At 38.8% G+C, this 13,737-nt stretch overlaps 1 protein-coding gene across 5 annotated transcripts in view; it reads right to left on the bottom strand.

Annotated features, from left to right (window-relative positions):
• The window catches only part of CDC42SE2 (CDC42 small effector 2), a 93,141-nt gene that overhangs the window by 30,655 nt on the left and 48,749 nt on the right, over positions 1-13,737 (bottom strand). For 4 of the 5 annotated variants that reach the window (XM_052775642.1, XM_052775640.1, XM_052775641.1 and 1 more), the window contains one exon: positions 8,257-8,574. In XM_052775642.1, coding sequence (XP_052631602.1) covers positions 8,257-8,310 — 54 coding nt within the window. In that variant the 5' untranslated portion in view covers positions 8,311-8,574. Of the gene's footprint in view, positions 1-8,256; positions 8,575-10,196; positions 10,238-13,737 lie in introns of those variants that run through there. The other variant, XM_052775644.1, reaches the window with a different exon arrangement.

The following is a 13,737-nucleotide window of genomic DNA, read 5'->3' as shown; positions in this document are numbered from 1 at the left end:
AACTACCTGAAGTGGACTTGGCTTGGAAGCCCCCTAGGTTTAAAGGAACTTGATGAGTCATAAGACTCATATTTCATAAATAATACACTCCCTTGACAAACAACTTTAGTTCCCAGTTGAACATAGCCAAGTGTGCTTTCTTTAGATAATTTAACTCCTGATAGCATCAGCTTTTCAGTTCACAAAACTGATAAAGCACTCCAAAAGGCAAATTTTATGCAAATATACATAATAAGCTAAGGATTAATAACTACAGTTTATGCAACTGTCTTTTTGAAAACACTGATGTGACATCACCTCTAAGATTCTATCATTCTGGCGTAATCCCCAATAACATCTATTCATCAATCCTGTTCAAGTGTCTTCCTCCATTTTATTTGAATCCTATTCATTTTTCTCTACTCACCACATCATCCTATATGCCCCAAACAATTTTTCTGTTCTTTCCTCATTTAAGGTCAGAGGCTCTGAAGCCACCAATGGACTACCATACAGCTCCCCAAGTTACCTGCCTGGCATCTTCCAGCTATAAAACAAGGAGAACAATGCTGACCTCTCAAATGAATCAGGCCTGAGCTGCAAGAAAACTGAACTCAAAGTCAGTGGCATAACTTGGGGATTTCAGTGGAGGCAAGACTTTAACCTGTGCTTAAAGCAGTCTGATGCCAGAATAAGAGACTGCCACAAATTTCCATAGCGTTCACCTGAGCTCAGCTGTCATCACAGTCCCTGCCCATCAGAAGTGGTTTTGGTTTTTAAATAAGTAGAAGAATTTAAAAGGTCACAACTTCTTTTAACAAAGTGAGACTACAAAGCTCTGTGCTGTCCCCCAGAGAGATGGACATAAACCAGAGGGAAGGCAGCCTGCAATAAGCAAGAGTATTTCCCACTGTGCGTGGTGATGTGAGGAGCTCTGCACCTCTGCTCCAGATCTGGAGAGCTCCAGCTGGCTAACACTACCATGCTAGAGCAGTAGAGCATGAAGTGCCATGCTATGCCAGCAAATAAGTGCTGGTCTGGGCAAACTTAGAAGAAAAATCACAACTTGGTCCCAGTTTATTTCTCAATCTCTGGAGATAAGGCAGCCACATACCAACTTGAAACCATCTTGTGCAGGTTAGAAACACCTAAACCATAATGCAGGCCTACCAAAGATAAGGCAAAATTAAAATACTCTGGTTTGAGAGCATGCCAGTACCAAAACATACAAACTATGAGCTAGGTAGTCCTTTAAGATAAACCATCAAGCAGAACACAAAAGGTAGTTACATTCACACTGAAAAATGTCATACCACAAGCAAGAGAAACAAAAAATTATGAAAGACCTTATGCCTGCTGAAGACAGCATTATAAACTCACACTATTTTCTGGCACTGAATGAGCTGAATTTACAATTGCAAGAAGAGAGATAGTGTAGGTTAAAACTAATAAAAAAAATTCCATGTGAGCCTCTCCCTTTGGATGTCAGGTCACTCCCTGAGCATGACATGTCAGCAGATCCCTCAGTGTCACACATTTATTTGAGGGAGAAAACACAAAGAGAGATGATGTCTTTTCTCAGCTACAGCCTTCCTGAGGGTTCACCCAAGTAACTAAAAAACCCTCTAAAATGATTTGAAAAACAAAAATAAAACCAATAGGTTCAGAAAGGCATTACTTCCCTGAATATGCATCAGAGTGCGGTTCACAGCTTCAGTTTTTGTGCCCAACCACAACTACTCTATTCTCCTCACTCCGTGGCAGGATATTAACCCAGAGTTATAGAAGTCAGCATTTTAGAGTGATAAGCTAAGCCACTCTGAAGATGAAAGTGAGAAAATCATTGCAAGTGATAACTTATTAAAGTCTATGGCTTAATGGGTACCTTATAACTTCAGGATCTCTGAGAATACATGAAGAATAGCTATAATTCAACAGGAACTTTGATATCACGCATGTTTCATGCATAAGTAAGAGTCATAACAGGAACTACAGAAGCAAAAGTTTGAGGAACAGTCTGATAAAAGAAAACTTCCACCATTGTGAAAAGTTATTGTTGGGAAGTAGAAACGTAAGTGCAGGCAGAGATCATTAAAATAGCCATTTAAAAATGGGTATTTTGTGAGTTGCATATTGGTCTTCAGAATTATTTCCAACAGAGTATCTCAGATCAATTACAGAAAAGTTACAATAAAAATACAGCAAGATAGCAGCAGAGGAAGCTTCTACTCTCAATACTCCCTTTCATATCAAAACCAGTTAAAGGTAAAAGGCTGAACACTTAGCTTCAGGGCAACTGAATTCTCTATTCACTAACACAAAGCATACTTCCATACAGAGTCAGCGAAAGTGCACATCTCTCATACTATGTCCAAGTTACCTCTGCCTCTAGCTGTTGGCACGTAGAAATGCCCCTAAACCTACATGGTTGCCCATCTCCCCTGCTCTGACATGAAAAGCAGAACAGAGGAAAAAATAGCTGAACTGCCAAGCATTAAAATTAAGGCACACCAAAAATATCAGGGCTTTGCAGCTTCAACTTCCATTAAAAAAACATGACAAAAATTACATTGGATTTGTTAATTTCAGAAATGCTTCAGCACAGTCTCCATGGGTGGCTGCAAAACTATCAACTTTTGCTAGGCAGTATCAACCATTTCTTGTGGTAGCTCCTTTTGTCAGTGACTCATACTGGGTTTTGCTCTTGAAGATGTCTTCTCACTGTAAAATTTGGAGATTTAAAAGAAACAAGCAATTCAAGGGCTTTAACACTGGTTTCCAGATCAACAAAGAGTACAGTCTACTTCCTCCTCATGTTTAAGTAGAAAGCCTGACCTCTGTAGAGCCTGTAGATGTTAAAAGCATACGACGTCCTTCTTCAAATATGTTGATAACGGCAAGACACATTCTCATCAACAGAAAGATGGCATAATTCTTGTTTCCACCTCCCCAAAGAGCCATTTTCCATCCCATCAACTAGTGTTACATTAAATACATAGCACCAATAGAGCTAACTAAGAGCTCCTAAAAATTTCACAGCCATAATAAAGGATCACAAAATACTCAGTTAATTTTCATTCAGGTATTTATACATAAACACAAAATACTTCCTTTTTTGTTTTCTTTGTAAATGCCTCAATACTTGAACATCAGAACAGATATTTTAAGATGTGTGGAGGCTAATTTAAAGACAAAAGAAAAATCTAAAGCAGCTTTATTAGGCTGAAAGCAGCACAAACAGATCAGGTTTGAGAAATAAAAGCCAAGCATTTTGCTGCTTGTTTAACTCTGCCGCCTTTGATAAGGTGTTCCCTCAGGCTACTTCTACAACAGCACTGAATAGGAAAAAGAAGGAATTTGAAACATCTGAACAGGCAGCTCAATATGTAACTCAGTATGACACCTCTGAAATCTGAGGGCTCTCTAGAGTTGTCACCTTTTACACTTGAGTCTTTCATAGCCTTACTGAATGTGGTAGGCTGATCAAATTTAATGAATAAGAGAGCCTGAGTTTTAGTCATTTCGAGCCAGAACCTGCACTTGCACAGCACTGCTGTACTGAACGGGGAGCCTGCCCAGTACTTTTTCAGTAGCAAACACCTGATTTACTGTGCATGCCTACCGAGGGTGATTTATTCTGCATTTGTTATGCATACTGAATGCTTCATTATCATTACTGTGTTCCAGTTTTTAAGAGCTGCAGTGGTAGATGTACCCTTGCCAGAAAAAAAGCTAGAGCTGACAATATCCACCAGTGGTTAATTTCCTTAAGTAACCAGAGTCAAGATCATTTATGCCTTCTGTAGCACTCAGCATTCAGTTCAGTTGATAAATACAGCAATATGTGCAGGGTTTTTTCTGCCTGTATTTTAAGATGGGGGTCCCCACTATAAATACAGATCCATCAGTCCTCTTTCATACAAGAAAAAAGACACAAAGGAAACTTCACTTTCTAAACCACTTCAAACATTTATGGCATAGCATGCAGCAAAACTGTAATAGCCCTTTGACAAAATACAAAATGGAAATAATCTAAACAAGAGACAAGCAACAAAACAGAAACTAATTAACTAGAGAAGGAAGCTTGGTGCAAGAAGGAGAAGAGCACTTTTATTCTTTTATAGCAGAGCAGTAATTTTACTGCAAGGTCAAGGGAAACTGAAGGGCTCAGCTGTACTGGGCAGTGGCCAAAACCAGGTGGGAGTGCACCAGATCACAACCAAAGGCTTCTCAGACCAAAAATTAACTTTGCAAGTTAAAAATGGACAGAACATGAAAAAAAAAAGTGGAGGAAAAGAACAGATTCCTGGTGTAGGCGGAGAGCTCAGCCTAAGAAAGAAACCACAGACGTGTTCTCTGAAAACCTGCAAGATAAAAGGCTCTCTAAACTTCTGTTACCAAGCAATGCATCTGGTAGTGGGAATTTGGCAGAGTTTACTGAAACATAGCAGTGGATGGGATGATAGCACACAGGAAGCATGGGACGAAAGACTCCTCTTTTCACTGGGAAGTGCAAGATCAGCTTAAAGAACCTATAAAGGCTATCAGTGGGAGGTGTAAGAAACCTGGTGCAGTCACAGAAAGTGCTACTCTTGTCAAAACAAAAAAAGGTTTGGGTCAGATCATAAGAGATTGAATTCAGGCTATTTAAACAACCAAGAAAACCTGAACATAGTTATTAAGAGATTAATATCACCACCTTGGTATCATGAAAACAGATATGAAAGCAACTAGTTGTCTGAAGACTTCACTGTGGTAAAATATACTATCAATCCAAATCTGACAAGAGAAAACTAGAAGCTGATATGAGAACACCTTCCCTTGGCTTTTGTTTGCATTCTACTGTGGTAAAGACCCCAGGCTATTAAGAAGTAAGACCTAAGCCACCATCAGAAACATGCTTCCTTCAACTGTATCACTATTTAGTTTTGTTTCTTTGCATACTCAATTTCTTCATTTATCATCTTATTTCAGAAAAGCATAGAGACCCAAGTTCAAACATGCCCCTTCCATGATCTTATTGTGAGTACTGCAGTCTTGGGAACACCAAGTGAAATATTTAGCAACCAAAGTAGCATTAGGAGAGAGAGTAGAACACTGCTTTCCAAGAAGCCTATGTTTTATTTTGCAGCAACACAGTGCATCCATTTAGCACTGACAAAAGATAAAAAGCTGTGCCGTGATACATTTCAATAAAAGATGATGGTAAAACTTGAATATTGTCTTTTAATTAAGGAACCTTTTAAAGTCTACTAATATATAACGGCAACATTGTTACTGTTCTGCTCTGGGGTATGCTATCAGCGAAGCAATGGCAGTGAAATTAGCTAAGTAATGTGTTCTTATTGCCATAAGGTTTGCAAATCTTATCTAAAAAGACACGGTTCAAAACCATGAAAATACACTGGAAAGCATCAGTATGCAAGTCTGGAAGGCATACAGAGTATTGGCAATAACCTAGAAAATGCCTTTGTGTACAGTCTGAATAATAGTCTTCTATAAAATTGACTGAAAGGACTCAGTCAGTGCATTTCTCATTTTAAATGCACTATAGCTGTAAAGAATAGAGATGCCATACTGAAGATTCCTATTACAATATGCTAGAATTTTGCCTGAAGAAAGCTACAGAGACAGTTCCTGCATCCTGGATTTCAAGAGAGGAGGAAAACTCCTTAGCTCAAAGGAAGCTATAAATATCACAGAAACATGCAATTACTAAAAGTTCCAGGATTTTCTTCACTAGTGAAGAGGCTTAAAATTTATGTCACTACCCATGACATTAAAGGTGTCCCAGATATCAGCACCTGACAAAGATAATGAGGAAAAAAATCATGTTTCAGAGAATGTAAGTTTAAAAAGAAAAGGAACATTTTAAGCATTGATCAGAACAAGTAGCAAATTAAGTAACTTCCTGCTTTCAAGGTCTTTATTCCAAGAGGCTGGTGGTTGTTATTGTTGCTACAAGACCACATTAGTCCTTCCACAGAAGGAGCACACTGCATATGTAATGGCTGAACATGATAGTCATGGCTGGGACACTGTTAGTCAGGCCATGAAGAAGTTGAGATGCAGGAGGTAATATGAAAGAAGGCACATGAAAGAGATGAAACTCGGCAGATGAGGCATTTCTCCTGAGAAAGTGGACTAAAGTGACAGACTGAATGCACGGTAGGGGACAGCCAAGTAGCTTTTACGCAAGTTTGCATGTTTCACCTATTTTTTGATACAACAGGGCAATAAGTACCAGTATTTGGGGGCTAAAAACTAGCATGTTTTTCAGCATGTAAGTCTCCCAAACATGCAATCACACAACACCTGCAGAGACAGGGCAAAACTGCTTCCTTACCACTTGTCTGGTTTATCAGTTTGCTGACACCGACAGTACATGCTTTGCTACCTGTCAGAGGAAAAACATTCTTGTACTTACTCAGATGTACATTTATCTGATTAAATACTCCACTTACTGCAACAGTGCATGGCAGAACAACAGCTGTACAACACAACACAGCAAAATGAGCAGAGTAACTGCAGGGGAAGAGCAACTAAGCACCTATTGTCAAACATGCCAAGGAAGGCCCACAACTCTTTTTTCTGAGATGCATGCTGAAGAATTTTGGCACTTCGTAATAAGCAAGGCTCCTACAATATTTGAAAGGCAGATTTCAGGAATTAGGTCAATGCTTAGCAACATGCTACTTGTATCTTAAACGAAAGGATGGTTTTAATTTTCTAAGCAAATGCACACCACCAGATCGGCAGAAACACAAAAATGGGTTGTTTCCCTTATCTCCACTTTTGAAGTACATTTTCTACCCTTTCCATGAGTTATGACCCACAGATCACTACATGCTGTATTAACATACCATGTATTTCTTGGCAATAACTTAACTGTATCATAAAGCTTGAGTCAAGATTTTATAAGGACTGAGCCTCAGGATTCTTGTAAACAAACAGAATATGCCATTTTCTGTCTCTAAGATTTTTAACAGTCATATCTTATTTTTAATTGAAATACATGTTCTAGAAACTAGGCACATAACTTTGGCTATATATGGACACAGCTAGCATTTTAAAGGACTGCATGGTATTCAAGCAACAGGAGAGGATTGCAGCTTCTCATGATGGTATCTCAGAGTTCATCTCCCACAAATCTACTTAACTAAGAGTGAGATAAAAGTTGCATTCATTTGTTAGCAATATTAATGGTCACACTTCTAATATTTGCGTTGTTACCCAAGAATCAGTCTGGCATTCAGACTTTGTGCAATGGCAATGCCTAACATTAGATTTATTGTTTTTTTAATCCTTTGGCTTCCTTAAAGCCAAATATTATCAAGTGAGCATACTAATGTGAGTTTGCTCTATTCACTCTGGGATTCTCTCAGTCACTGTAATTCCAGCATATGCTTTAGTAGTAACTGGGCTTTTTTCCACGTATTTGCAAGATGACCATTCTTTCTATACATTCATTTAGCTTGATCTGGATGCCATACCACACAATGATTTTTCTCACAGTGCTAACCATGTTCCTGGTTAAGTCCACCTTCATGCAGGCAGACTTTCTCTCAACAGCACTGGACGCCGGAACACACTCTAAAGGTACTTAGAGTATATGAAACCCAAGAATATTTCTGTACTTTCTGTCTTCCTTACGTATGCTTTGAAATGTTCTTTTATCCAGCTGTTTGCTATGTACTTTTTCACACAATAGCCATTCCAAATGCTATTTAAAAAAAAAGTATTTATGGTATGAGTGCATCCCTTCACTCTCCTAAGGTTTCATCTAAAATTTAACAAAACAATTAAGGCTGAAATCCTTAATTACATTAAGGTGGAGGAGGACTGGATTTCACTCTGGACTTTTTAACAGAATAATTTCCTTCCTTCATCATTGTCCAGCCATATCTGAAGGCAGGCCTTACACCATACAGAAGTCAGGACATTTAAAGTTCTCTACTCAAAAATGACTTATTTTAGAATGATAGTTTAGGTCCTCCTCACCCTTCCCTTCCTTTCACCTCTTCTGCAATTAAAACAAATAAAGGCTCTTTCCAAAGACTTTGGATAGATTTGATCTTAAGGACAGGAAAATATCTGTGTGACAACAGTCTAGAACAGACATTTTTTTGTCCCCACTAAGGCAGGATGTTAATTAATTCCTTAGTTCTCACTGAGCTTGGCCAAACAGCGCTAGTTTAAAAAGCCTAAGAAAACCTGAGAATGTGAATGATGTAATTAATTATACAAAAACAAAGCAGTGCCAATATTCATACTTACAGGCTGAGGCTGTTCTGCAATACAGCAGTTGAAACACAACCAAAACTCACTCATTGTTTACAGTCTGAAGTGGGAACACAGACGAAAAGCAGGCCTCAACCTCTGTAAATGTGTCTCCAGGTAGCCAGTTCTTTAAATAGGTTTATAATGGTTCCAAGTTAAAATCTTTTCTCTGTTGAGCTCTTCTCCAAAGACAAGTCAGTCCCAGGACAAACAACTTGAAGGCAAAAAGTTATTTTAGAGTCTTCTTTCAGAAGGTTGGTCCCAGCACCACAGAAATGTTATGTATGCTTCTTTGGTCCCTAGTGCTGCGTGAACCTGAAAACAAAAGTACATTACATCAAAAAGAAAGAATATACAGAATCTCATGCTCCCAGACAACCACCCACACCAGTGATTTCTTGGTAATATCCTGAACCACAGACTGAAGAGACACTAGGAAACAAGTCATGCTTATTTCTAAAGTGACTACCAAAAATGGCATATACCAAAGATCCATGAGGCTTACATTCCAGCTTTGGTTAGATAAAGTGATATCAAGAACTGGTGTCCAATCTTTTAGCAGCCATCTCCGTTTGATCTGTTTCGAACTTTCAAATGTCATTTTAGAAAGTGAAAATTGCACACACACCCCTTTAAACTTCCTAGGAAATTGTGCCTATTGACACTTCATATTTCTCAATGGAAAATTTACACAGTCCATTCACAGCACGAGGTTTAAACAGCATTTAACCCCAACTCTGTTTCATAGCTGTCAAGCAAAGGCATGCTTTTGAGGAAACAAATAGGTAAATTTCTGTATATGGAAAATTTGCAAAATGGCTGGACTTCGTCAGCTCAAGGTATTTTTCTCCCACTCTCTCTACCCTCCTGCTTCATGTACAGTTGGCTTCAAAATAGGAGATTATTTGTAGAGTTTGAAACTGTTTCCTTAAACCTCTAGAATTCCTCATGTGGAACAACTGAGGCTCCAGATTCCAACCATTCCTTTGCTAAAATAACGTTTATTGGTTAATCTCCAACCCGGTTTCTTTCAATAAGAGTGCAATAAAAATTCCTGTGAGATTTCACTCTGGCCATTTATCTTGCTATCTATCACATACTCTGCTTGCAGAGAAAGCAAGATAATGAGTATTCAGAAATTGTTACATGCATACTCCTTAATAATTCTATACACGACTGCATCTTCATTCATAGAAATGTGTGCATAACTATTCATCATCATGTTATGCAATTCCTCACAGTATGAAGTGGTTTGGAGACTCCGTGGGATACATAAACTATGTATATATATGTCCATACACACACATTCTGTGGCAGAGCAGTCCCACTTTGTTGCTGCCTTTATCAGTTCTCTACATGCTAAGCACATTAACAGTGAGGTCCCTCATTTACTCCACACATGCCAAGTTACTGTACTGTGCAGCCACTACTAGCCAGGTACTTTCCAGCACTGTTGGCTACAACACACAACATAAAGAAATACAGTAGCACCTTTCTCGTACTAAGTCCAAACCCTCTGGGAAGCTGTCCCACTTACCTTTTAAGGGACTAACAGAGGCTCTTCAAGAAATAAATGCATGCTGCAGTAACACCATCTAAACAGCAAAACCCCAGTAAAAGTACTTGTCTCTCCCAGCTTTGAAAAAGCTATTAGTAGTGTTTAAATCAAGTTTATATGCCTGTTTGTGGCATTTCTTGCCTAAAGATCAGAGTAGGAAGGGGGGGAAAAATGCTTTGCTATCTTTTCCTATCACTAACACCATATAGAGCAAAGCAATTTCATTAAACAAACACCTTCAGGGTTAAGAAAAAAACGAAACAAAACTCAAAAAATTCTTCTACACAAGCTTTCTTTTGTCAGACGCTTCAGAATAAGGGTCTTAGTACAGTGCTAATATGACATATTTTAACTACTTAAAAGAAGATTTTTTTTCTACCTCAAAGATGATCATCCAAATCCCATGTATGTGTCAATAAGCTGCAATAAAACATGGGTATTATCAACAAACAGTGTGAAATTCAAGAATGAAAATAACTTTAAAAGTCTCTAAGGAAGTTCTCACTTCATAATTGGGTAGCTTCACATCATTTTCTTAATTCTTCTGGCTACCAAAAGTTTGATGAACTTTAGATCACAAGAGCTGGACTAACGTAGAAAAGCTTGGTAAGAAAATACTATTCTCTACAGTCTCAGAATTTGCACGCTACACAATTCTTTCCTAAGTCTGATTCAATATGTAACAAAATTAGAAATAAAACATGGTTAACTCCTGTTAAGCCTGTAACAATTGACAATTTTAGTCCAGTAACTGCACAGCTTATCTCTCTGTAAAACTTGGTGGTTTTACTTCTGAGAAGATAGGCTCCAAGTTGTTCTGAAACGCAGCAATAGTCCCCCGACGCTAGCTGCTCAGATTATGAGAAATTGAAAAAGCAAGTAGTCAAAGTTAGAGCATTTTGAAGTCTAATATATTGTCACCTGCCAGAGCTATAAATGGATACATTGCAGTGGGCTTCTCTTGCTGCGCAAGTATCCCAATATTCTGATTTGCAGCTCCTGAAATTCTGACACTCGTATTATTGCTCCCTCACAATCTCTGTTTGATAAAGGCCAGATATAACTTATTAAATTCTTGTTCTCACAGAGGGTTAACTTCCATCCTGCTGTTACACCCGTGTACAGAAGACAGACGCACATGGAAAGGGCAGGGAAATTCCTCTGTCGATCCGTCTCCTCGTTTGCTGATAGCTGGCACACTCCTCCAGCTCACTGCAGCGTTAAGTGCCGTGTTGAGCCGAAGCCCTGGGAACAAACCCGAAGGGCTTGTGCATACTCCTGTGAGCCTAGAAGGCTCTTCCTGGTTACAAAATACTCAAGGATGTAGAAGATTTTCTCCACCCAGCCTCTCAACACGCAGGACTCGTGCCCTCCAGGACAGAGTTCTCTTTGACACTGACTTCCCCCCCTTAAATCAAAAGCTGCTGAACAACAAAGCCAAGCTAGAGATCGTGAATAATAGCCTCTGATGACATGTTCATTCTTAAAAATTTATTTTATCTTCTATAGCCTTGCCACATTTGCCTTTCATTTCATGGTTCTGCAAGCAGTATCAAGCAGGTTTTCAATCTGTTGTCTTTTAATTAAAAAAAAAGGTGGTGGGAGGACATAATTGTAAGTCTGGAGAGAACTGACAGTAACTGCACCTCTTAAAAGGCAAACAAAAGCTCAGCAGTATTTGTTAGAGCACTGGAATTTTACACCCCCACTCTGCTAAACAAGTGGTTTTTACAGTGGCCAAGTTAACATAAAAGATCAGGTATAAATCTGCCGCACCAAAACGGAAAGAAAAAAAGCAATTAAACCAAAGGCAAAAAGGCATATCCGGCACTGTGATGTCAACAGCAACACACTAGGACTTCTCTTACACTACTAGTTGCTTGTTTAAAGAACCAGTTGAAACAAGAAAATTCTGCTGTTCTTTTCCAGATTATCGGCTATAAAGAAAGAAAGAAAAAAGCACCACACTGACCTACAGCTACCAGTCAGGTAATTATGTAGTACCAGCCCACTAGCAATCTGGTGAGAAAGCATTCCTGCAAAGCCTGGACTGCACCCCAAACCTAGCTGCAATTAATGAGGTCCCAAAACATGTGCAATACTTCAGAGCTAGTTGTCTGCTTTGTCGTTGGTTCAAGCCTTTAATATGGCACTGTTCGCAAGTGTTGCTGCATTTGCCAGATGAAGAGGACAGAGGCTGAAGAACATAGTTCAAGGCAACAGCTCTGTCACTCCTTGTTTTCACTCTTTACACAGTTTATGGTGCTCAGAGTGGCAGAACACCATATAGCTCATGCCAAAAAGGCGCTTATTCTGCCTGAACCAGAAAGTTAATCAGAGTGATGAATGGTGAAACACCTATTTGTTTTTTCCCATTTAAACCTTCTGAATGCAACTTATTTTAGAGTGTGTGATTCACGTTGCAAGAACACACCAGACTATCATGCTGAACAACTTTGTTACATTTTAAGGATTTTATACCTTATGTATGACTTCAATTTCATCCCATTTATAGAAAATTTAAGTAGCATGAAGAAATGAAGGTATTAAAAAGGACACATTGTTTAAAATTTAAAGTGAAAACCAGTAAGGTAATTTTCATTACTCTGAAGTTTATTCCACAGTATCTGATCTAATGCAAAAACCAAAACTGCTACTTACCATTAAGTACCAGTCATAAAGGCAGTAACTGCAAACACTGCATTAATGGATAGTGGGGGTGGGCCACATTCTCTTACACTATCAGCAATTTTTCTTATTAAAGCAGTATTAGCTTTTCTGTAGGAAATAAACAGAGCAGGAAAGGAGGAAGGGTAAAAAAAGAAACCAATCTCCCCTCAAAGCTCTTCACATTTACTGGCAAAAAGCAGGTTAGAGAGCATTTACCTTAGCTGATCCAAACAGGAATATGCTGCATGCTGTGGAGGGTCAATTACAATAAAGCTACTTATTAATTATACAGCTTAAGAACAGCCTGGTGTTCTTAAAAAACATCTATAAAAAGTTCCTTTTAAGGGTGAACCCTTTATATCCTTTGACTGCATACTGTTCACTATGGCTTCAAAGAGGAAGTGTGGTAACAACACTCTTTGACAATTACTTGAAGCAAATAAAACCACAGGAAGAGAAAGAAAATGACTGCAGGTGTTAACATCTGAATTTAACTAGATTTGCTCTAAAGCTCAGACTACTGTTTAAGGAGAAAGGGGGGGGCGGGGAAGGGAAAAAAAAATTGAAGCACGCACAAAGTCATGACTAAGTGTGCCATGTCGTGACATGATGTACTATGACATGCACATGTATGCAGTCACGACCAGGACTACTATTAGTTTTTTAGTCTCAAGAATTTTACAATCATTCTTGATATAGAAGTATCATTCCATAAAAGACACTTCTCTTGGTTTTTTGCCTTAAAGGCTCTGAACAGCTATCATGTGTTTCAATCCTGCAAGCTCTAAGTAGAAAATAATCATTTCAGGGTGTACTTTTAAGACTTCTTTCATATTTTTCACTTTAAATCTCTATTGTAGCTCTACTATTTCCTCTTGCTGCTTCACAGATACAGTCAAGTGGCAGCAAGAAATGAGGCGGGGAGGGGATTAAGGTGTGACCAAACCAGCAGAGAGGTTGCACTGGTGCGCGCTTCCATACACTTACAGCTGTAGCAACTGGAAGATGCTCTCCAGCTCTTAAAGGAAGCCAGAAGTGTTTACTCACTTGCCAGCCTCATTTTTTGAAATAAAACAATCTGTACAAGAAGCAATAGAGGTTCTAAACAAACCTGATCTATAGGGAAAGTTGCCTTCATGCATGAATTTTGTATCACAACCTTTATCTCACCAGGGCAGTGCACTTCAGAAACACTTCCTCCCTTCGCCCCTCCAGAGCAGAGACTTCTGGGGACTTTGGCACTGCTTTTA

This window comes from Harpia harpyja, chromosome Z (genome assembly GCF_026419915.1).
Source record: "Harpia harpyja isolate bHarHar1 chromosome Z, bHarHar1 primary haplotype, whole genome shotgun sequence".
In the NCBI taxonomy this organism is placed as follows: Eukaryota; Metazoa; Chordata; class Aves; order Accipitriformes; family Accipitridae; genus Harpia; species Harpia harpyja.
This window is presented reverse-complemented; position numbering and strand designations above follow the sequence as displayed.